Source organism: Protomyctophum parallelum (genome assembly GCF_964188405.1).
Source record: "Protomyctophum parallelum genome assembly, chromosome: 15".
In the NCBI taxonomy this organism is placed as follows: domain Eukaryota; kingdom Metazoa; phylum Chordata; class Actinopteri; order Myctophiformes; family Myctophidae; genus Protomyctophum; species Protomyctophum parallelum.
In genome coordinates this window covers 21425295-21448373 of record NC_139710.1, presented here as the reverse complement: position 1 = coordinate 21448373, position 23079 = coordinate 21425295, and the positions used below count along the sequence as shown (strand labels likewise).

At 42.7% G+C, this 23079-nt stretch overlaps 1 protein-coding gene across 1 annotated transcript in view; it reads right to left on the bottom strand.

The window, feature by feature from the left end:
* adamts3 (ADAM metallopeptidase with thrombospondin type 1 motif, 3) overlaps positions 1–21126 on the bottom strand; it is a 160906-nt gene extending 139780 nt beyond the window's left edge. The window contains exons 1-3 of the mRNA XM_083784652.1: positions 20757–21126; positions 20112–20133; positions 6157–6614 (exon numbers count right to left, since the gene is read on the bottom strand). Of these exons, the coding sequence (XP_083640778.1) occupies positions 6157–6614; positions 20112–20133; positions 20757–20819 (543 nt within the window). The 5' untranslated portion in view covers positions 20820–21126. The remainder of the gene's footprint in view (positions 1–6156; positions 6615–20111; positions 20134–20756) is intronic.
* Positions 21127–23079: the final 1953 nt, after the last annotated feature.

The window sequence follows — 23079 nt, the reverse complement described above, 5'->3', positions numbered from 1 at the left end:
AACGTTAGCTTAGCCCGAGCTCACACACAACCACGGGGGAGCCCACCACCATTCACGGTTGAGGGGCATTTCATCGCCATCGCCGGCTGGTCGGGGCTCCCACAAACAGGACGGCTGGGCCAAGGTGGCTGCTACTGGTCGAAAGCGTGGAAGTAAACAAAAGCACACGGGACACCAACCACTTCACGTTTCAAACTGTTTTTCCCCACTCACTGCTATACCCGTTGAGTCTGACAGTGAGATTTCAGTTCCACTTGATGGCCCGCAACGCAAGCGGCGGCGTGTCATTAAGAACACAACTCTGGTTATCGGTAGTTCTATAATGAGAAACGTGAAATTAAAGACTCCAGGAACCATAGTCAAATGCATCCCCGGGGCCAGAGCGGGCGACATCGAATAAAATCTGAAACTTATTGCTAAAAGTAAATGTAATCGCTATGATAGGATTGTAATTCATTGCGGGGGCAACGACACTCGACTTCGGAAATCTGAGCTTACGAAGATAAATATTGAGTCAGTTTGCACATACGCAAAGACAATGTCGGACTCCGTAATTTTATCTGGTCCCCTGCCAAACATGATTAATGATGACATGTTTGGCCGTATGCGCCAACTCAACCGCTGGTTGTCTAGGTGGTGTCCAGATAATAACGTGAGCTTTATAAATCATTATAAAACCTTTGAGGGGAATACTGGTCTGATAGAGAGAGACGGCATACATCCAACTTGGGACGGTGCAAAGCTCATCTCTAGAAACATGGATGATTTTATAGATACATTATGACCACCCAGAGTTGGGACCAGGAAGCAGAGTTGCAGTCCTACACAGCTCTCTGTGCTTCCTCCAGTGCCGCCGCCTACCCCACCTGTCCTACAAATCAGAACTATACAAACTATACAGTCTCTGTACAGGCTGAACACACCATATAGGCTGCTGGCTGCACAAACAAAAACAAAAGGAAATAGGAGCTGTACATACAACCTTGATACAAATCAAAACCAATACAGTAGTACCACAACATACAAATATCAAATGTGGATTTCTAAATATTAGATCTCTACGCAAAAAAGGAACAATAGTAAATGAAATCATATCAGACAATTGTCTTGATCTATTTTGTCTGACTGAAACGTGGCTGGGTGAGCAAGAATATGTCAGTTTAAATACAGCCACCCCACCAAGTCACACCAATGCACATATACCCAGAGACAATGGTAAAATTGGAGATGGAGTTGCTGCCATCTTCAATTCAAGCCTAACAATTAGTCCTAGAGCCAGAGCTACATACAAATCATTTGAAAGCTTGATTCTCAACCTTTCACACCCAAGCTGGAAATCAATACAGCCGCTGATAGTCATTACAGTGTACCGCCCTCCCGGCGCCTACACACAATTTCTATCCGAATTTTCTGAATTTCTATCAAGTCTAGTCCTCGAGTCTAATAAAATCATCTTAATTGGTGGTCTAAATATTCACGCGGTCATAGGAACTGAAATAGCCTGAATAGAGTGTTCATCTCATTAATTGATTCAATCGGTTTCTCTCAGTGTGTAGACAAACCTACTCACATTCTCACCATACCCTTGACCTCATTCTGGTCTATATTACAATAGAGCACCTCACAGTTTTTCCACAAAATCGTGAGCTCTCTGATCATTATCTGATCACCTTCGATTTTACATTGATCAATTATACACCACTGGAAAAAAAAATCCTTGGCAGAAGTATATCAGAGAGCGCTGTAAATAAATTCAAGGAAATAGTTCCATCAGCCATCAACAAAATAGAGGACCTCCACACATAGTCTTGTTGATAGTGTCACATGCTCATTTCAAATTACACTTGACTCTGTTGCTCCGCTGAAAAGGAAGGTAATAAAGCAACAAAGGCTAGCCCCATGGTACAACTCGGAAACTAGAAACCTCAAGCGAACGTCTCGCAAACTTGAAAAAAAATGGCGCTCAACCAAACAGAAAGAATCATGTATAGTCTGGCAGAATAGCCTCAAAATATACAAAAAGGCTCTCGACACGGCCAGAGCCACCTATTATTTATCCCTAATAGAGGAAAACAAAAGTAACCCAAAGTTTATCTTTGATACTTTGGCAAAACTGACAAAAAGCCGTGATTCCACTGATCCACGTATTCCTACAACTCTCAATAGTAACGATTTCATGAGGTTCTTCAATGGCAAAATAGAAACTATCAGAGATCAAATTGATCTACAACTACTCTCGGCTCCCACTGGACTGCCCCCAAATATGGTGGTCTCAGAGATGGCCGCACACCCAAATATAATATATATGGATAGTTTCTCTCCAATCGAGCTCTCTGATTTCACTTCAATGATATCTTCCTCAAAATCAACGACATGTACCCTGGATCCAGTTCCGACTAGATTACTCAAAGAGGTCCTGCCTCCGGTTGGTACATGCCTACTCAATATGATCAATATGTCCTTGGTGACAGGCTACGTGCCACAATCTTTTAAGGTAGCGGTAATCAAACCTCTACTAAAAAAGCCTACTCTTGATGCAGGCATTCTAGCTAACTATAGACCTATATGGAACCGTCCATTTCTCTCCAAAATTCTCGAGAAAGCAGTCGCCAAACAGTTATGTGACTTTTTACAACAATTTATTAGAAGGCTTTCAGTCAGGCTTCAGAGCTAACCATAGCACTGAGACGGAATTGCTGAGAGTTACAAATGACCTCCTGACTGCAGCAGATGATCTCCTCTCCGTGCTGGTGTTGCTGGACCTTAGTGCTGCATTTGACACTGTTGACCACCACATTCTGCTACAGAGACTGGAGCATCTGGTTGGCAGGGGTGAAATGCCGCACTGAAATGGTTAGAGTCCTATCTGTCTGATCGATTTCAGTTTGTAAATGTCAATGATGGCTCCTCAACACGTGAAAAGGTCAAATACGGAGTCCCACAAGGCTCCGTGCTTGGACCAATACTTTTCTCCTTATATATGCTCCCTCTGGGTAACATCATCAGGGAACACTCTATACATTTCCATTGTTACGCGGACGACACTCAACTATATCTATCGATGAAACCGAACGAAACGGACCAATTAGTCAAACTTCAAGCATGTCTTAAAGACATAAAGAGTTGGATGACCCGTAATTACCTACTCCTCAACTCTGACAAAACGGAAGTTATCGTGATCGGCCCTAAGCCCCTAAGAGAAAAGCTAGCCGATGAGAACTTTTCCCTAGATGGCATTACCTTGGCCTCCAAGGCCACTGTAAAGAATCTCTCCCCGGAGTCTCTTTTCGTCCTCCCCGTCGCAGTTCTGTGGACCTCTAATATTAACCCCCAACTGACTGCCGAGTGTGACCATGGATCAGGCCTCTTCATGGAGCCCACCAGAAGTGTGACCCGGACCCGGCCTCACAGAGCTCGACCTCGACCAGATGTGGACCAGACCCCTCCACGGAGCCCACCTGTCTATTTCTGTCTATTTCTCTCTGTCTATCTCTCTCTCTCTCTCCCTCTACCCCCCCCCCCCCCCCCCGACACGGTCGAGGCAGATGGCCGCCCACCCTAGAGTCGGGTTCTGCCTGACGTTTCTTCCTAAAGGGGAGTTTTTCGTTACCATTGTCGCAATATTGCTTGCTCTGGGTGGAACTTTGTTGGTTGTAAAGTGTCTTGAGACAACATGTTGTGATTTGACACTATAATAAAATTGAATTGAATTGAATTGAATTACCTCCCAAATATTGTACCTAACAGTACCTCCGGAGAATTCTATTCAAAGAATGGCACCATATCAACTTGGGCTCTTGCACACAAATATTCAGAAAAGCCTGTTGACGCAACCCTCAGACTGTGCTTCTATTTTGGAGCATCACAGTGTGGCGCAGAGCCCCTGAAAGGAGTAGGAGCATCACAGAAAGGTTTCTCTTGACGCAAGTCAAGTCAAGTCAGTGACGCCTTCAGTGAGCCACGGCCTTTATACTATTCTCTCTGTATGCGGTACTGTAGTAATAGGCTGTGCGAAAGATGACGATAATACAAAAAACATACATACATACATGACTCACAAGCCACTAATGAATTATTCAATGATTAGAAAATAGCACTACTACTATACAAGCTCACAATGTGTCACATCGCAACATGTTGTGAGATTGTAGATCTGCTATTTTTGAGGTGGCGGGGAGACACATTTGAGTACTACTTTTGGGTCTTTAAAGACGTGGTGAAATGGTTAATTTGGGCATTTTATTTTAAGATTCAGCCTCAAATTTGCAGAATCTTAGTTAGTTTCATCCCTCCAGGCTATGGGACGTAAAAGTCTGTCTCATGCACGCACATGCAGTGTCGTTTGAAAACAAAGTGACAGAGACAGTGACTTAAGTTAAAGACACACTACCTTCAGGCTGTGAGTAGTCTCACATAGCCATATTCCACAATCTCCGAATGCTATATAGCAGCAGTTCCCGGCTCCACTTCCGCTTTATATTTTACTCGTGATAGAACTTCCGTTGCTCCAGACTGTATGACAGAAGCATTTGGAAATTGCGAGAGGCAAAGGTCTGCCAACGCGAGACTAGGCTGTGAGTGACAGCGCTTAAAAAAGAAACGGCATCCTTCATGCCTGTCTCTTGCCATTTCTGTGGCACGCTGCCTTGTTATATTGGTGTCATATTGTGAAGGATAAAAAGTAAATCTGTGACAGAGTACCTCTGGGGCATTCTTTTCAAAGAATGGCAGCATCAATTTGGGCACTTGCTCAAAAAATATGAAAAGCCTGTTGACGCAGCCCTCAGAGCTTGCTTCTATTTTGGAGCATCACAGTGTGGCACAAACCACCTGAAACGAGTAGGAGCAACACAGAAAGGTAACCTCTTTTTAGTTTCTGTTGACGCAAGTCAGTGACGCCTTCAGTGAGCCACAGCCATTATACTACTCTCTCTGTATGCATTTACAGTATGGTAGGTATTAGAAGTGTAGTAAAAGGCTGTGCGAATTACTGTAGTTTCAGGTTTCCAGAAGGTGGCATACCTGTTTTCCTTGGTTCGATTGGTTCAGCAGCAGATTTGAACAGGAAACACATATGATGATGTCATACTGTATGTTGCTCCCAGTTCAAATCTGCTGCCGGGCCAATCAAACGAAGCAATGGGAAACTGATCCGGTACGAGAAACGGGTATGCCATCTTTTGGAAACCTGTGACGTAGTCGACGTAGTCGACGAAGTAGGGCTGGTCGTGTTGATTTGTTGATATGTGATATGTGAAGAAATTGTACAAAAGTATAAAAAAAATATAATAATGGGTTAATTATTTGATTTGTTCAAAAGAATAAAGGTCCACACAACAGCATTGCTCCTCATCATTCGTCCTCTGCGCTGCTGAATGCAGAGGCTGCTGGCTGATCCCAGGAGCTGCTCAGACAAAAAAGGCATCTCCCCAATTACCCTTCAAGTGTTTTATGAGGGGTGATGGGGAGGATAGGGCTGCGAAACCTTTTTTTGTGGCACACAAAAGGAATCAGTGTTTTGTGCTGGGAAGTGTTACGGAGGAAAGGATCCGTCAGGGGCCGCTCACCCGTGACAAACCTGAGCACAAAAGCCATTCTGCCTGTCAACTTGAGAAATAGCGCAGAGGACAATGTGCTGTAGGAATGCCCCGCCCACCACTGACGTACGGAAAAAGGGCTAAATCAGAGAGTTACGGTTACGAACGTCTACAATCAGTGGAGGAAGAAGTACTGCGATATGTTACTTAAAAGTACCACAATGTAAAAATGCAACGTTACAAGTAAAAGGCCTGTATTCAAATGTGTTACTTGGAAACAGTATTGCATAAAAAAAACCTGTTGCACTGTGGGGTATTTTGAGGTTGTAGATTGGCTATCTTTTAGATAGTAATTAAAGGTGTCAAAATTTTTAAGTGGAGTAAAAAGTGCAATATTTGCCACTGATATGTAGCGGAGTAAAAGTATAAAGTAGCCTATCCCCAAAAATATAAATACACATTAAAGTCAGTAAATTCACTTAGTCATTTCCACCACTGACATCTACAATAACTAACCATCGGTTGATAAGGGCATGCCACTTTTGTAATGAAAGACAGGGTTAGAGGTCAATTGAGATGCAGATGACTTTTTTTCTTTTTACGACTGAGGAGGACTTACCAGTCCATCGCAGTTGTTAATGGCAACCGATGCCCCGGGGACATCTGTGATGTCACCGATGAAGGTGCAGTCGGTCTTCAGCAGCTCGCGCCGCAGTATCCGCTCTGTTCCGCCGGTGGCAGCCTCTGTCTCGTTGGCCCCCGTCGTGATGCCAGCCTCGACGCCCGTGCTGTTGCTGCCATCCCCAAAGCCCTCCTGCACCTCGTCGTGCCACTCCACCATGGCGCCCGGCGCCACTAGCCTGGCGTTGGGCCGCAGGCGGAGGTGGAACTCCCTCCCGAATGCGGTCACGTTGAAGAAGAGCCTCTGCTCGGTGTCGCCGCCGGGCGATGCCGCCGCGTCCCTCTTGACGCGCTGCTTGTGGTTGGCGGAGAGCAGGTGCGAAAGGAAGTGGCCCTGAGAATCTGTGCTGATGGGCGTCACCAAGCCATATTCCTTGAGCCGGCTCTTCAGGAGGTCTGTCAAAGGGACACATTTCATTACAGCAACGGAAACACATGTAGGCAAGACAGCAGTCAGGGCTACTCAACTTAACATTGCTCTGGGGCCACTCAACAAAATGCATTTGTGTCCTACTACCGTGAATGCCTACAGTAATTCTAAATGTAAATGTAAAAGTCTAAAATGTAGGAAATACACAGAAAACACACACATTTTCATCTATCATGTAATTATTAAATTATGAAATGACTGTGTAGGCTTTATTTACAGAATGTGGAGAGACTGCTGTTCCGATAAATCAGTGAATGGCAAATACATGCTCTTCTCTGGGAAAGATGGCACACTGGCTTGTTAATCTCCATAAAAGCATTCTTCCTCCCATGTTTGTTGAAATATCCAGTAATGATTAATGTTAATGATTTTTGTCTTGATTTAATGATTTGATCTCAATAAAATGTGTATTTGTATTGGTATGACAATAACGGGGTGCAAAGATATAAAGCAGGGGCCTGAATGTGGCCCGCACGGTGCAGCAAATAACATTAAATCAAATAATTTAAAGAAATAGTTCACCCAAAAAATACTTATTTTCTCTCAATTAAAATATACCAGCGGAGACTCAATGGTGGAGACTCCGCCAGTCATCAAATAAAATAAAAATAAATCTCCATGAATTCAAGACTTCATAGGATGTGTAATTGATAGAAAATAAGTAATTTTGGAGGCGAATTACTCCTTTAAGCACTTAAACCCTATATACTGTACTTTGTTGGCTGGGGGACAGTGGGGGGTGCTCATTTTAGCAGACGCTCTTAATCCAGAGCACATGGTAATACTGTACATCAAATACTGTACATAGAGAGAGTCATCAAGGATCATAAGCAAGCTAAGAAACTAACACCCGTAGAATATCTGTACAATGAACCTATGAGTATAAATTATAGAGTGGTATGTCTACATACTGTATAATGCTATCTAAATTACATAAGTTTAGCCTTTGCATACGCATGTAAGGTCGCCGAGGCTGGTGCAAGTGCTACGGCAAGTGCTACGGGCTAGAATAGAGTCTGAAGAGTTGAGTTTTCAGACTACAGCGGAAGATTGGGAGTGAGTGCAGTTCTGATTGCAATAGGATGTTCATTCCATAGTTTTGGAGCCAGAAGGGAGAAGAGTCTGAGACGTGTGGAATGTTGTCCCGGCTGTTTTAATGAAGGTTCTGATCTGAGCGAGGGGGGGGGGGGGGGGGGGTCGGGGGTTGGAACAGACTTTGCAGATATGGGGGTGCCATACCTTTGGTTGCTTTGTAGGCCAGCATCAGTGTTTTGTACTCTGTGCGGGCAGCAACCGGGAGACAATGGGGGGAGCGGAGAAGGGGGAGACGTGGGAATTTTGGCTGGATGATTGGAGACCAAGCGTGCTGCAGCATTCTGGATCAATTGGAGAGGCTTAAGTGCACATGCCGGTAGGCAGGTAATACCTTCACTGAAAATAGCCGATATACAAACCAATATGCGCTGTGAGCTATTTTCACCGAATGTTCACACCAGAATAGGGACACTAGTGTTCATGTGGTTTAACATGTACAGTATACTCAGTATCAATCTATCCATTAAATTGTACACTAAAAATAAAGAAAGATTTGTGATTGACTTTGCCTGTTACAGGCCAACCGCTCAATTGTGTTGGAAAAATGTCAATGCCCCTACGATCGGCTTTTGGTTGAGGAATTTAACGACCAGTTTGGCACTAACATACAATTAGGAAGAAACCTGCTGTATTCTATAAGATATGGGAGAGGTTCTTGGACTTCATTAATCGAGGTGACATTGAAGAGGCTTTTGGATTAATTTGAGTTGTCAGCTGTTGGGTGGGGGTAAAGAACTGTGATGGGGACATTGTGCATTTGTTCATGTTTAATTGTATGTAATGTGTTTCTTTCTGTTATTTGTTTGTTTTGTATTCATGGACATATCCTCTTGTTTCTTTGAAGATTGTTTTAGTGTTTGTGCTGCCATTTGGGTGTATGAAATATATATGTGAATAATTGTTTTAAGAATACTAACATGTACAGTACATCATGCAAGGCTTCACAATAAAACTTGTAATACTGGGCCTGCTTATTTTGAGTGGTGCAACCACTCCAAAGAACAGCAATGTCCGTGTTCACCCGCTTATGTGTTGGTTCACCCACCCACCATCCCATGCACCTATGTGACTGTGAGCACCATTAGTACACTATTAGTACCAGTAGGGGCGCTGTTGTGCCAGAAACAGAGAGTGAGATAGTGCTGCACTGTTGCCTGCTAATGAGAGAGAGAGGGGGGAGAGGGGAGTTGCACCACTCAGTTCACACAGGTGTGATTTTTTAATTGAGTCTAGACTACTTTGTTTATTTGTTAGGATCCCCATTATCTTTACCCTAAAGCATAGCTAGTCTGACATCCACTATGTGACTTTTTAGGCTTAATAACTGCTCTCCTTCATTCGTTATTTTCATCCCTCCTCTCTCTGAATATCTGAACCAACTGGCAGGGAGAAAGTATACTGCTTTGCACAGCTGCCACCAATCTGGCTATATTAAAAACAACCAGTATTTCTCCAACGAGGGGCTTCAAGGAGGCAAGGAAATTGTCCGAATGGATCCATGGGAGGATTTACGCTGCCAAACCATCATTTGAGCACTGATGGATAGTTGGATACTCCGATCAAACATTACTCAACTACAAGTGAAAATTGCTTAGTCAAATATGTAGTTGAGTTAAAGTACTGGAGTATTTGCCCGTTTTCCCAACACAAGTGATTACCCTGAAAGTGGTTAAGTGGACATACAATAGGTTTAGAAATCGGCAGCGACGATATAGGCTACTGTACTGCAACGCTCTAATTTGAGGAATAGTAAGTTCATTCCCATTCACTGGAAAGATTGGCACATGTCCATGAATCCTGACAGCTCTTCTCAGAGTGATGGCTGAAAACCTGGATTTAAGGGCATGCCAATGGGATACAGTAGTCCAATTACAGTAGGATGCTTTTCCTCCAAGAAAATGAGCCAGGCTAAACCTATGCAGTACATAGATTGACTTAAACAGAGTTACCTATTCATTTATTCAGTGGTACCCTTCACCACTTGTCTTTAACACGGCCCTATTCTGGGATGAACATTCTCCCAAAACAGCAGATCTAGAAGTTCATAACATGTTGTTGTAACGCGGCATGTTGTGAGCCTGTAGATTGGTTATTTTTGGCGAAGAGATTTGGAATAGATGGAAAAGAAGTGTCCCACGTTCAGTTGGAACTCAGGTTAAGACTAAAGGGTGGTTAAACCCTATACTGACTGGAGTCCCCCTGGGCTCTAGTAGCTCTACTAGGCCCTCTCCTGTATTCACTGTGCATTAAATAGCTTTGCGGAAAATAGCCAAAACGACACAACGCGACTCAACACCATATGTTGTGAGCATGTAGATCTGCTTATTTTCGCTTTATGCTATAGGGTTCAAGTAGTCAAACGTCAGTGCAATTGAGAAATGTCACCAAAGGCGGGTGGAACAAATAATAAAGCGTGAATTTCAGCACCTTGTCATTTTGTCCAGGATTTTGACAGCAGGACATTCTAACAGGTGTTATTGTTTAACGCTAAAATGATACGTCTGGAGAAATTACATGCTTTAGAAATCACAGTTTGTACAGTGGGCCCATGCAATGCAACGAAACTAACCCTTTCAGAAGCAGATGTTTGGATATGAAGAGTTGTTTTGATCACTGATACAAATAATACTTGCATTGAATACTGGTAGCCTAACCACAGTGATGTTGTGTGGAAAGCGTTCTAAGTACATATACATGTACTCTTACAATTAGATTTTTGTCTCCACCAGGTCGAAGGCATGGGGGGAGAGTATGTTTTGCACTCCGTCCGTCCGTGTGTCCGTGTGTGTGTCCGTGAGAGCTAATCTCCGGTACCGTTAACCCGGTCGATGCCAAATTTTGCACACACACTCCCTGAATGCCAACGATGAACCTCTGCCCCAAAATTTCCAGAAGGGCCTGTTATAGCGCCACCAGGAGGCCGCTTTGTGCACCGTTAACCCGGTCGATGCCAAATTTTGCACACACACTCCCTGGATGCCAACGATGAACCTCTGCCCCAAAATTTCCAGAACGGCCTGTTATAGCGCCACCAGGAGGCCGCTTTGTGCAAAACACGTTTTTGCACAGTACACCTACAGATTGGTGTGCAAATTGGTACACAGTCTCTCTAGAGCCATTCAACGAAACGGGTCTTTCAGATTTCTCAGACTCCATCCTGATTGGTTAAGATTGGCTTCCAAAGTTCACAGGAGTGCTCAGTTTCAAACAAAATGCTGCAAATCATGAACACATCGCGTGATTTCCGTGAAATTGTGCACGCACATTCCCACTAGGCCGAGGAAGAAATGCCACATGAACAATTTCAACTCAGCCTCAAGGTGGCGCTATAACTGGCCGAAAAGTGTTTTTTACCTCTAACTGCACGGATCTGTGGATAACTTTGTATGCCAACTCCCTAGAGGCCAAGGAAGAACCTTTGCCTGGAATTTTTGTCTCCACCAGGCCGAAGGCATGGGGGGAGAGATGTTATATTATTTACTTTTGTTGCCCTTTTATCCAACCACCAGATGAAGGCAAGCTGCAATGTCCTACATTCCTATCCTGGTGGAGACCTGTGCCCAGAAGGGCACTTTTTCTAGTTGTTCCTTTTTTTTACTCAATTGTTTCCAATTCTCAACATTTCTACTCCACTAGATCTCAGAGTTAACTACTGTACTTTTTCCATCCACTACAGTTATTTGAGAGCTTTAGTTACAAGTTAGATTGTAGATTTAGATAATTATTACTAATATTTGCTGGCGTAACGGCCGCAAAGAAGATGGTTGCTTCGCACTGGAAACCGCCTCATACATTGTCATTTCGCCAATGGGCTTTGACCTTTCTAGATATCATTTATCTAGAAATGTCTACAGCAAGATTGCATGGTGCAAAAGAGGAAAACATTGAGATTTGGTCTGGTATTGCAGATTTGGTTAAGGGCATGGTTTAATCATTATTATTATTATCATTATTTATTTATTTTTTGTTTCCATTGCACAGTAGTAGGAGTAATGACATTTTGTGGCATCTTTGGTCTCGGGGGGGAGGGGTGCGTGGGATTGTTTGTTTTTGTTTTTGTGTTCTTTGCTTTTGCCGTTATGTGTTTTATATGTGTTTTGTTTTCTTTAAGTCATTCATGATGTTAACGTGTCTTATTGTGATTTTTGTCTTAATTAAAAAACATTTGATAACAAAAAAAATATTACTAATATACATTAACCAATTGAGCCCCATTCAAAAATAGCTGATCTACAAGATGTGACGCATTGTGAGCTTTGTAGATCAGCTATTTTTGGAAAAAGTTTGACAAATATTGAAATAAAATATATACTTTTACTTTTGTGCTCATGGGGTTTATTTTGAAGACAGTACTTTGTGTTTACTCAAGTAATTTTACTTTTTAGATGTGAGATGTGGGTTAAACACACAATAAAATAACGGTTGGGGGCAGAGCTCTCTCTCCCCAACGCTCTCCCTCAAGATGTCAGAAATGCAAACTCCCTGGACATTTTTAACCCATTTTGGGCGGGAACCCCTTTTGGTGTTAGCATCATGTCATGCTTTAGCTATTGAAAAATAGCAGATCTACAAGCTCATAGCGCGCCACCGAGTGGTGCGCTACGAGCTTGTAGGTCTGCTATTTTTGAAAAATCGAAGAACGACTGACATAGAAACACTTTTTTCTATGCACTACGGTTCCACCTAGTTTGTATTGTCCATAGCTATGCACATTCTATCATGTTTTACTATGTTCTGTGTCTTTAATTTGTTTTTTGATGTATTAATGCTGTAAAGTGCACAGAGACCCCTTGGGGTGATTTTATACTATAAATAAATAAATAATAAACAATAAAATAAAAGTTTATATGTGAAAGATGTTTGGAATTCTGAGAAAAATGATACTGAACGGGGGGGCACACGTCTGGTTTTAAACATAAAAAAACAAACATCAAACGCTTTCTTCCTCAAGAAAGGAGCTCTTTCTCGCATAACGGCTAGTAATTATGGTGCTAGCTACAACCATTACAAAATATTGTCATCAGTATGAAACCCAAAAATCTGACCCTTTTATGCTTTTAATTAGTCGTTGGGGTTTTGTTTCTGAGGGCTACTGTAGTTAGATGGGGCAGCAGAGAGTACACAGGGTTCCCCCCCCTGTGTACTCTCTGCTGCCCCATGTGGCGGAGTCAGGTTATACTGTAGTGTGACCACTATATCTTTTCCAGAGCGACTTTCAAGCGGTATGTCTGTTATCTATAGCTATATCTTGGTCAATCACTACTACTAGCATCAATCGAAAGCAAAAGTGGTGAGAAGGGATACAGGGAGGGTGAAGTTCTAGAAAGTGAGGTGGAGTCTGAAGGTTTTTAGATTTTATGTGTTTTTTGTGGGGACTGCGGATGTAAATTAGCGCCTTTGCTAAATCCAGTGTATTTACGTCACATTGATATACAGTGTTCATTAATATGCGGTGTCCCATCCAAAAAAATGGGAGTTCAGTTCTGGCTGCAATGGGGAGTTTATTCCATAGTTTGGGAGCCAGGAGGGAAAAGAGTTGTGCGTTGTCCAGTGTTTTAGGAAAGGCTTGTACAGCATTTATGTGTTAGCTGCTCTAAGTGAACGGGAGGGGTTGTAGGGTTGGAGCAGACATTAGACAGAAGTTATGGGGGTGCCATGGCTTTGGTTGCTTTGTAGGCCAACATCATTGTTTTGTACAGGGCGTGGGCGGCAACCGGGAGCCAATGAAGCAGAGTGGAAAAGGCTAACGTGAATATTTTGGCTGGTCAAAGCACCCGCTCCAAATGTTATCAACTGATAATCACCAGTATGTTCAGAACCATCAGAACCATGCAATGGAGGCAATATGGACATTTCCACATACTGCCTACCGCAAATAGGCGACTAGGAAATGCAGAAGTGAAATTGCTGCCGCTGATGCGAAAACATATAGTGAAACGGACTTACGCGGCCGGTTAAGACCGATATTGTGGCTCCATTGTATGGTATTGATGACAGTGATTAAATCATCTGATAACATCAGAAGCCACTAGGTCGAAGACCAAGCGTGCTGTGGCATTCTGGACCATTGGGCTTAAGCGACAAATCGATATAGAAGATCACACTGCTTAATCCTTAAGACGACCCAGCTCTGCTCTTGACAGCGTACATCTAAAGCCAGACAACACATTGATATCTGGTGGCTCAGATTCAGAAAACAACATGTCATTTTAAACCATGAACTTGATGGCACCTTACAGCACAAAAACTAAGTAGAAGGAAACGGTAAGCGTTGCCACAAACTTCAAATTAAATTACTTCCAGTTAATTATATTATTTACATAATGTTGCTGGTGTCTTGGATGAAGTATTTATGAAATTGCATTTGCAATTAGAGAGAAATGTGAATCGTAAAATCATTATGTTTGGTAATTGTGGCCTAACAAGTCCCCATCTGTTTGTCACACATTTAGAATCCCTGGGCATGTGCACAAGTTGACACTCCAACATCAGACTGGGGCTTTGACCACTTTAACCCTGACAGTGTCCCTATTTTGGGCATGTCATATACATTTTCTAAAATAGCAGATCAACAAGCTTCTAACTTGTGGCAATGCGTTGTGAGCTTGTAGAATGGCTATTTTAACTATTGGTCGTACAACAATGTACACAGTATAGGGAGCGGCGGCTTAAAGGACAACTTTAGTATTTTTCAACTAAGGTTCATGTTTTAGGTTGTTATTAGAGAAAGTAAAAGATGAGTGTTATTTTATTTTCATTTGCTGCTTTCTTTCATTTGAGCAATTTTAGCTATTTTTGACAGGGCATTCGAAGTAAGATGGTGTACAAAATTTTATAGCGATTTATTTTTGTATTATTTGCTATAGTCCTACTAGACCCCAGGAAATTACATTTGGCCACAGAAGATCACTCTACTGAATGTGAAGGGGGAGGTGACAAACTGACATATTGAGCCTATACAACACAGTATGGCAGGCCCCTAGTATCCCCCTTCACATTCAGTAGATCCTGTTATCTTTTGTGGACAGATGTAATTTCCTGGTGTCTAGTAGGACTATAGTAAAAAATAAAATAATAGGCCCAGGCCGTAGCGTAACGGTCTGGGCACCGGACTGGTAATCCAGTCGCAGTGTGCCGCGGGTTCGACTCCCGGACCCGACACGGCCCTTACTGCATGTCATCCCCCCATCTCTCTCCCGTTTCCTGTCAGCCTACTGTCTGTCCCTTCAAAAATCAATAAAAGGCGTAAGCCGCAAAAAAATATCTAAAAAAAAAAAAGAAAAAAGAAAAATCGCTATAAAATGTTGTAAATAAAATACATATTTAGCCCCATGTTCGAATGCCCCCACCCCCCTGTCAATAAATAGCTAAAATCGTTAAAACGAAAGAAAGCAGCAAATTAAAAAATATATAACACTCATCTTTTACTTTCTCTAATAACAACCAAAAACATGAACATGAGCTAAACTGTCATATTTTGACCATGCTCAAAATGGGGATGATGTGACTTGACGCAAACATAAGACTCTAGCAACAATGCACACCAACTGTTAATGTCATCTTCCACTCCAATGCACCCAGAGAAACTCACATTTGAACCGATTTTAAATTGCAAATACTAAATAGCAGATCTACCAAAAAAAGCTGATCTACAAGCTCACAATGCATTGTGATGCGATGCTTTCTGAGCTTGTAGATTGGCTATTCTTGCTATACTTTTGTGTGAGACTTCTTGTAAGAATACTAATATATATATATGAAATATGGAGATACAAGGTTTCTGTCTGACAGCAACGATACGATACGAGTGTGATGGAGAGACTTGACATAATGCTTACAATGTGAAATTTACTGCAGCACCCCATATGGGACACTTGATCCGTTTGTGAGGCCAAATAATGTTTACCCAATTAAACAATTCTAATTAGAAAATGATTGCCAATGCCAACATTCCAAAATAAGGACGCCAAGTTGAAAGTGGCTAAAATTCACATTAAATCACATGCTGAGAAATGAGAACAATTTAAAAAAGCTTCTCCTATTAAATTAGCATGAAGCATTTTTGTCCACAATTCCACTCTGTATTGATGTGTTACCATGTACAGTAAGAGAGATAACAGGGAAACGTTAAAATAATTATTATTTTTGTGTAGACTTCTTGTAAGTATAGCCTAATGCAGTTTAACAATAATGTAACTCTTGAGTGTGTTTCATTTTATGCTCTCAAGGGTTAAAGATCTAAGAGTTAAGATCTAATCAAATTAAATCAAATCAAACGTATTTATAGAGCACATTGTACAATATTATACGGTAAAATACAGTGCAGAAGACAGTCAATAATAAAACAACAGGCAATTAAAACAAAGTAATCAAAAAATAGAAAAGTGCAATATCATATGGGGGATTCAAAGGCTTGTGAATATAAAAAACGTTTAAGTTGTGATGAAAAGACTCAACGGAGGGAGCAGATCTAACGGCAAAGGGAATTCTGTTCCACAGTGTATAAGGACTGCAACAGCAAAGGCACGGTCGCCCCTGAGCCTCTTTTTTTGTGGGTGGAATATTTAACAATTTTTAGGCCTGGCGTCGTTATAAAAAATGTCTTCTGAAAGAATATATATTCAAAGATTTGTGCCGCATTTTTAAGATTTTTCAAAAATAGCAGACCTACAAGCAGCTATGAGCTTGTAGATCTGCTTATTTTTCAATAGCTAAAGTATAACATAATGCTTAAAACACCAAAAGGGGTTCCTGTCCAGAATGGGTTTTAAGAGACCCCTGTCTGCTGACCTGAGGGGTCCTCCTGATAGAGGGGGGATAAGATAAGATCTAAGAGTTAAAGATCTAATAAGGGTCCATTTGGTTACCAACTCTCCATCATTTATCTGGGGACCACCTGGAACCCCCTCAAGGACCACTGGTTGAAAACCACTGCTCTAGCTTAAAGGAGCGCTTCACCCATTTTCAATCTCATCTTCATATAATTGGTTCTCAATAATGTTCATGATAAGATCATGGCACAATGTCTGGCACTCTCTGCCTCATTGGTGTATTATGGAGAGTTCAGAAACCTGTCTACCAGTGACATCATTAATGGGGATTCCAAGCTAATAGAAACTACAGACTTTCTCTCCCTGGAAGGTTAAAATGCTAAAATAGAAGCATTGTTCTATTTAAAAAAGAAAAAGAAAAAAGAAAAAAAAGAAATATCTTGTTTTAACAGTTTCCGTGCCTTGAATGGATTACTCCAGGTTAATGTCGCTGCCGTATCGGACATACCCGCCTTTTGTTTTATGTGTTTAATCCGCCGTAATGTAATGAATCAAAAGAAAATCCGTCTTCGTCGCGGAGTATGAGACTGGATGACTTCGCTGTGATGACGAAACCGGAAATCGTCACATGCTGTGGGCTGCTAGGGCTTCTGGGAAATTGAGGCCAATGGAAATGCATTGGATGCAACGCCTCATTGAAACCAATCTTGTGTGCGTCTTCCGGGTGCACCAAGATGGTGGATGCTACACACAGATCATAACAAACCACGGGAGCTTTTTTTGATGGATTTTCGCGGATTAAAAGCCCAAATAATTCAGCGTATGCTCTAAAGGTAATACAACAATCTCGGCAGTGAAGGGGGGTTGATTAAAATGCGGGTTAATCGTAAAAAACAGTCAAACTGTTAAATTACCAAATCAGCATACCGATTATGTCACTCACTGGTGGGCAGGTTTCTGAACTGTCCACTCACAGCCATCCTCTGAGACACAGAGAGTGACAGAAATTGGCTCATTTAATATTGAGCATAAGAGGACCAAAATTAAGATAGTTTGAAAAAGGGTGAAGTTATCCTTTGCATTGCATTGATTTAGAAGGCCATAACATTCCTGAATCTCCCAGATACCCAGAAGAGTAGAGAGAAGCTCTTGTGGACACCTTCAGCAAAATAAATACATAACAATACAAGGGAAACTACAGCCACGCTTGTACAATGCTAGCCCTGAAAGATGGACAGTCATGACGCAACTGCAGCCAGTTTTACGCGATCGCTACATTTACAGAGAGAACGTGTAGCCTACATAAACATTCAGATTTAAAATATAAAGTACTCAACACGTGTGCCACGGGTGTTAGAAATGTCCTGCTACAGCGATTAGCACTGCTGCGTTCCGCGTTGTTTAAAAAAAGTCATTTTTATCCGAGCGCCCCGGCTATTTACACATCGGGAGCGCATTCGCCTATTAGTTTGTATTGGCAGTGCGGTCAGCGTGCCTATATCGAACACACCCAGTGTATCAGAGTGCAACACACATCCCGACTGATAGGAGCGCGTAGTTGAAAGCCTCTGTCAAAGAAACAGCTCGGATAAAAATGCCTTTTATTAAATAAAGCGGAATGCAGCAGTGCTAATCGCTGTACCAGGAAATGTCTAACACCCGTGGCGAGTACTTTACATTTGAATTAAAAAAAATTATGTGTACACGTTCTCTCTGTAAATGTAGCGATCGCATAAAACAGGCTGCAGTTGGGCCATGTCGCTCGTGAAGTTCAAGCGTCATGTGAACCATGGCTAGTACAACATAGGGGTTCTCGTCACTCACTCGTGTGAAGTGAGGAGCGCCTTTTATCATGATGACCGCACATACTGTACAAGGTCAAGGACAAGGACAAGGACAAGGTACGTTGATTTTTAGGCCCACAGAGAGAAGAGTTCTGAAATTGGGTCCATAGACTTGGCTGCCACATGACGTCACAGTTATGTGGTGCACACTGTGGCACCCACTTCGTCATAGTAAATGTAACTAACTATTTTTCCATTGACTTGGCCTAAAAAGTTTATACAGAATAGAAAGTTCGGTAAAAAGTCTATTGACTTGGCTGACACATGACGCCACGGGGGAAATGGTAAATGGTGCATGATTTATATAGCGCTTTGAAGCACTTTACATAGCATTACATTCACACACACATTCACACACCCATTGCGGAGGAAACCATGCATGGCAGGCTCAAGGACACTTCGACACTAGCCTCGGTACCAGGCTTTCATTTTTGTTGGTGCAAAAATTGAAAGCCTGGAGGAACGCATTGGCCGCTCTGGTCTAAAATTGGGAGTCAACCCTTCCGGGTGGGCGTCACTCCAAATGATGTGACGTAGCGCTGCACTAGGAGGGAGAGGAGGGGCCGGGGGTGACGGACAGATCGATGAGATCCAATCAGGGCGTGCGCAAATCTCAGCCGCGACCCGCCCCTCTAGACCACGTTAGCTCAGGCTACTTCGACACTAACTCTGGGGGAGTGTCACTCTACCCCTGGGCCACTGCTGCCCTTAACCATAAACAAACCTAATATGTCACACAGCATGTCACTATGACTGAACATAACCATAAATAAACCTGATACGCCCATATAAAGGCATTTCACTATGACTAATAACCATGAAAATAACCATAAACTTGAAGGATAAGGGCCCATATGTCATGTCATGAAAGGTGCTATACAAATAAAGTTTTATTATTATTAATAATAAAAGGACAAGGACTGGTAAAGAGATATCGGTGTTAAAGGATCCTGCGTGGACATGGTTGCAGCTCACTTGTTTCCTAACCTCAGAATGAAGAACAGATGTGCAGGATTTACAAATGGAGTTTTCTTCCCTGTATGACAAAGCCCTTGAAGCGGTTCACTCATGAAATGTGTGTGTGTGTGTGTGTGTGTGTGTGTGTGTGTGTGTGTGTGTGTGTGTGTGTGTGTGTGTGTGTGTGTGTGTGTGTGTGTGTGTGTGTGCAACTGCATCTCTCTTCGTGTGTGTTTTCTTTAGTGTGTTCGTGTGTGTGTTGGGAGTAGGAGGGATGGGAGCTATACTGTATCTCCCACACACACACACAGGGTACAACTAAATTCTAGGTTGCAATTTCATGAATGTCATTCTGTACCTTTTTTTGTTCCTATGTTTTATCCCCAAGCCTAAAACTTGAGTTACTGTATACTTGGTTGCACCGAAAACAGCCCATGTGCAAATTCACTCAATGCGTTTGTACTGTAGATCAAGGGTTGAAGTTATGTCTATGAATTGAATACTCAGGACTCCAATGGAAACAAGATATATGGTTCTTTCTTGGCTTCAATCCTTTTAGCATTGTAGGTTATTTCCATGTAACTGTACTGTTCTGTGCTTTTAGTTTTTTCTACTATACTTGTGGGGACACACACACACACACACACACACACACACACACACACACACACACACACACACCCCTCCCACTTTCATCTCAGTGCACCAAGTTATCTTAGCCTGTTACTTCAGTAAGAGCGAACTCCTTGCACCCTTTCAACTTGAAATGATTTGATCACATGTAAATATCACTTACCCTCCTTATCTACTTCGCCAGCCTGAAAGACAAATGCAAAAGCCCATTAGGAAAGATTTTATGGAAATAATATTGTTTACATTGTGAAGCAGACATTTATTTTTTAAACTGCAGTGTTTTTTTACCCAGCATACTAATAGCTCTGAGAGTGACCCTTATTCATACAGGTCCATGTGGTTTCATTTGAACACTCTCAGAGTTACAGACTTTGGTCCATTTGGAAGCTTCCTCAAGGAACCCTGCTGCAGGTCCCCTGGACCCCACTTTAAGAACCACTATATGTACATGTAGTCATGTATAGACAGTGTGTTAAAAAAGAAAAAAAACAACAACTCAGGAACATGTTTGCCACATTCATTTCACAGCTGTTATATAACTAGTTGATGCTTGACACATTTCAAATAACCTAGGCTATAGGCTATAGATTGAGTCACTGACATAGTTCAAAATGCTACTGAATAACACTGTCATGTACGGGATATATACCACACTGTTCAATGTTGGTTTTCTTGATAACTGACAATTACACTTCTATTCATAGACATATAATTGAAGTTCGCGGCGACTTTTAACAGGGTCAATTCATTCGCAAAATGCCCACACAGTGACAGTAAGTCCAACAGTAACAGCGAGACAGCCACTTACCTTGTCAGCTGAAGTCAGACTCACTACGAATCCTACAAGTAACGCTAGTGATAGGACAACCATCACGAGTCAGTAGTTTGGAGAGAAGATGAAAAAACAGGCAACTAATCCCAAAAGTTTTTCAGAAAATTAAATAAAAATGTTAAAGTTAAGAACCAAAGAAGCCCCTCGTCTCACACACACATCGAAAAGGACACTACGAAAAATAAGGGTCCCGCTCATTCAAAAGTGAATCAACTTCAGTGGATGGTGCAACTGGCGTTTCAAAAAGTTGTAAAAAAGTTACATTAAAATAGGAAACGGTTGCGACACTTGGGTCTCTGTTTCTATAAGTGACTCGGTTTCTATAAAGTTTGGATAGTAAAACATCCCCCTCGTAGAGTTCCAGAGCCCTCGCTGCTGGCCGGACAGAGCCTGTGTGTGTATGTGTATGTGTATGTGTGTCACAGTCAGACTCACAGTGTATGTGTGTGTGTGTGTGTGTGTGTGTGTGTGTGTGTGTGTGTGTGTGTGTGTGTGTGTGTGCGTGCGTGAGCTCTCAACCTGGCACGTCGCTCTCTGGCTAATAAACGGCAGACCAGCCCCGGTCTGACGTCACTCTCTTCCCTTTCCCATCGGAACACATGGTGAGCAGGAAAGAAGAGCATGGAAGTATAGTTAATTTAATTCTGAACAGCGGTGGAGCAATTTAAGAGAATAGGCCTAGTGGCCTACCCATATTTTGTATTTATAAGTAGGCCTAACAATAAAAACATGTAAGCCTAAAAATTGCAAAGGCAATTGGCATAAAAATATTTGAAGTAGGCGTAGGCCGCGTAGCCAATTAAAGTAGGCTACAAGCTCATCAATTTTCGCTACTTTTGACAATTTCTTTTACATTTCTTTTTTTTCACCTGGTGTCTTCATCAGGAGGTGGAACAATTATTGTAATAGTCTTCTTCAGAATGAAGCACGGCAGAATACAACACTCCTTAATTAACACCTGAAGGTCAAACACCAATCAGTCTGCACTGGTCACACAGGTGCAGTCAATGTTGTTCAGTCTGTCTAGTTCGGGTGGTAGGCCTATAGTCTTGCTCAAGTTCAAATCTGGGCTTTTTTTAGAGAGTGAGAGAGAGAGTGCAGGGGCATCAGACGCAGCGTCGCCGGACTAGCCGCATTAGTCCGACACCCTACCCCAAACCCTAACCTATAACCCTAACTACCCCAAACCCTATAACCTATAACCCTAACCAAAGAGTTATAAAGGATAGAGGGTGGACTGCCCCGCCCGCTGCTGTTCATTTCAATGGAAGTTGCTCAGTGGCGTTTTGCACCCGGAAGAACGGAAGTGCAACAGCTGGGGTTTAACATTGAGCGCTCAATGTTAAACCCCAGCGGCGCGGGGTTTCCTCGTGATAAATGCAGGGGCCCACCTGCAGTTCCAGCTTTCACCACTACGTCTCGCAGCTTTAACGTTGGCAAGCCTTTCTGGGGGCTTGACCCTAACCTCACAGGGAAGCCACAGGTGGGGTTTAACCAGCAATCCATGTCGGGAGCCACGGGTGAGTCTTAACCAGCCTCGCATGTCGGGAGAGCAGAGGAAACACTGCCGTGGCTGTCATCGGCAGTTGCCACGTCTGGACAGGCGGCTGAAATGCTGCCACGGCACAGACCAGCACTGGAGTGTCATAACCCCCCCTTCGCCAGCAGCTACCCCCCCCCCCCCCCCCCCCCCCCAGCAGGACGGCGTCTGATCGCCGTCTGATCGCCTTTCAGTAAGCATGTTAAAAACCAGGATATTTTTGTTTTAGAGATATTTGTCCAGCTTGAAACCGAGACAACAGCTGCTTCTTTTCACCAAACAGTAGTAACACACAGAGTAGCACACAGAGGAACCTGCTATCCCACCACCCAGTCCTGCGCCTTGAGGAGACCACCCTCCCCTGCCGGCTTTCCACACTCAAACACGGCCAATTGTGGTGGTTGCGGAGCACCAAGATAGTGGTGGGCAGTTCCTATTCTTTAAAACATTTAAAAAAATCATAATTTTTCGACCGCGGTCGAGATCATGGATTTCACAATGCCACGCCAGACTTTCCGGTCCTTCATTGCCATCCCCAGTTCTTGCTAACTGATGCATGTGTCCCTAGCGATGATGTCAGGGAACGACAGTTTTCTACCTCTGGTCTGTTTTGAGGCAGGACTCCAGAGAAGAAGGGAAGATATAACCAGCAGATCTAACAAACCCACAACTTGTCGCATCCATAAAGTGGTAAAACTATGGATGCCATATTAACAAATGTTGGGTTCCCTGGAGTCCTGGACCCCACTTTGGTAACCA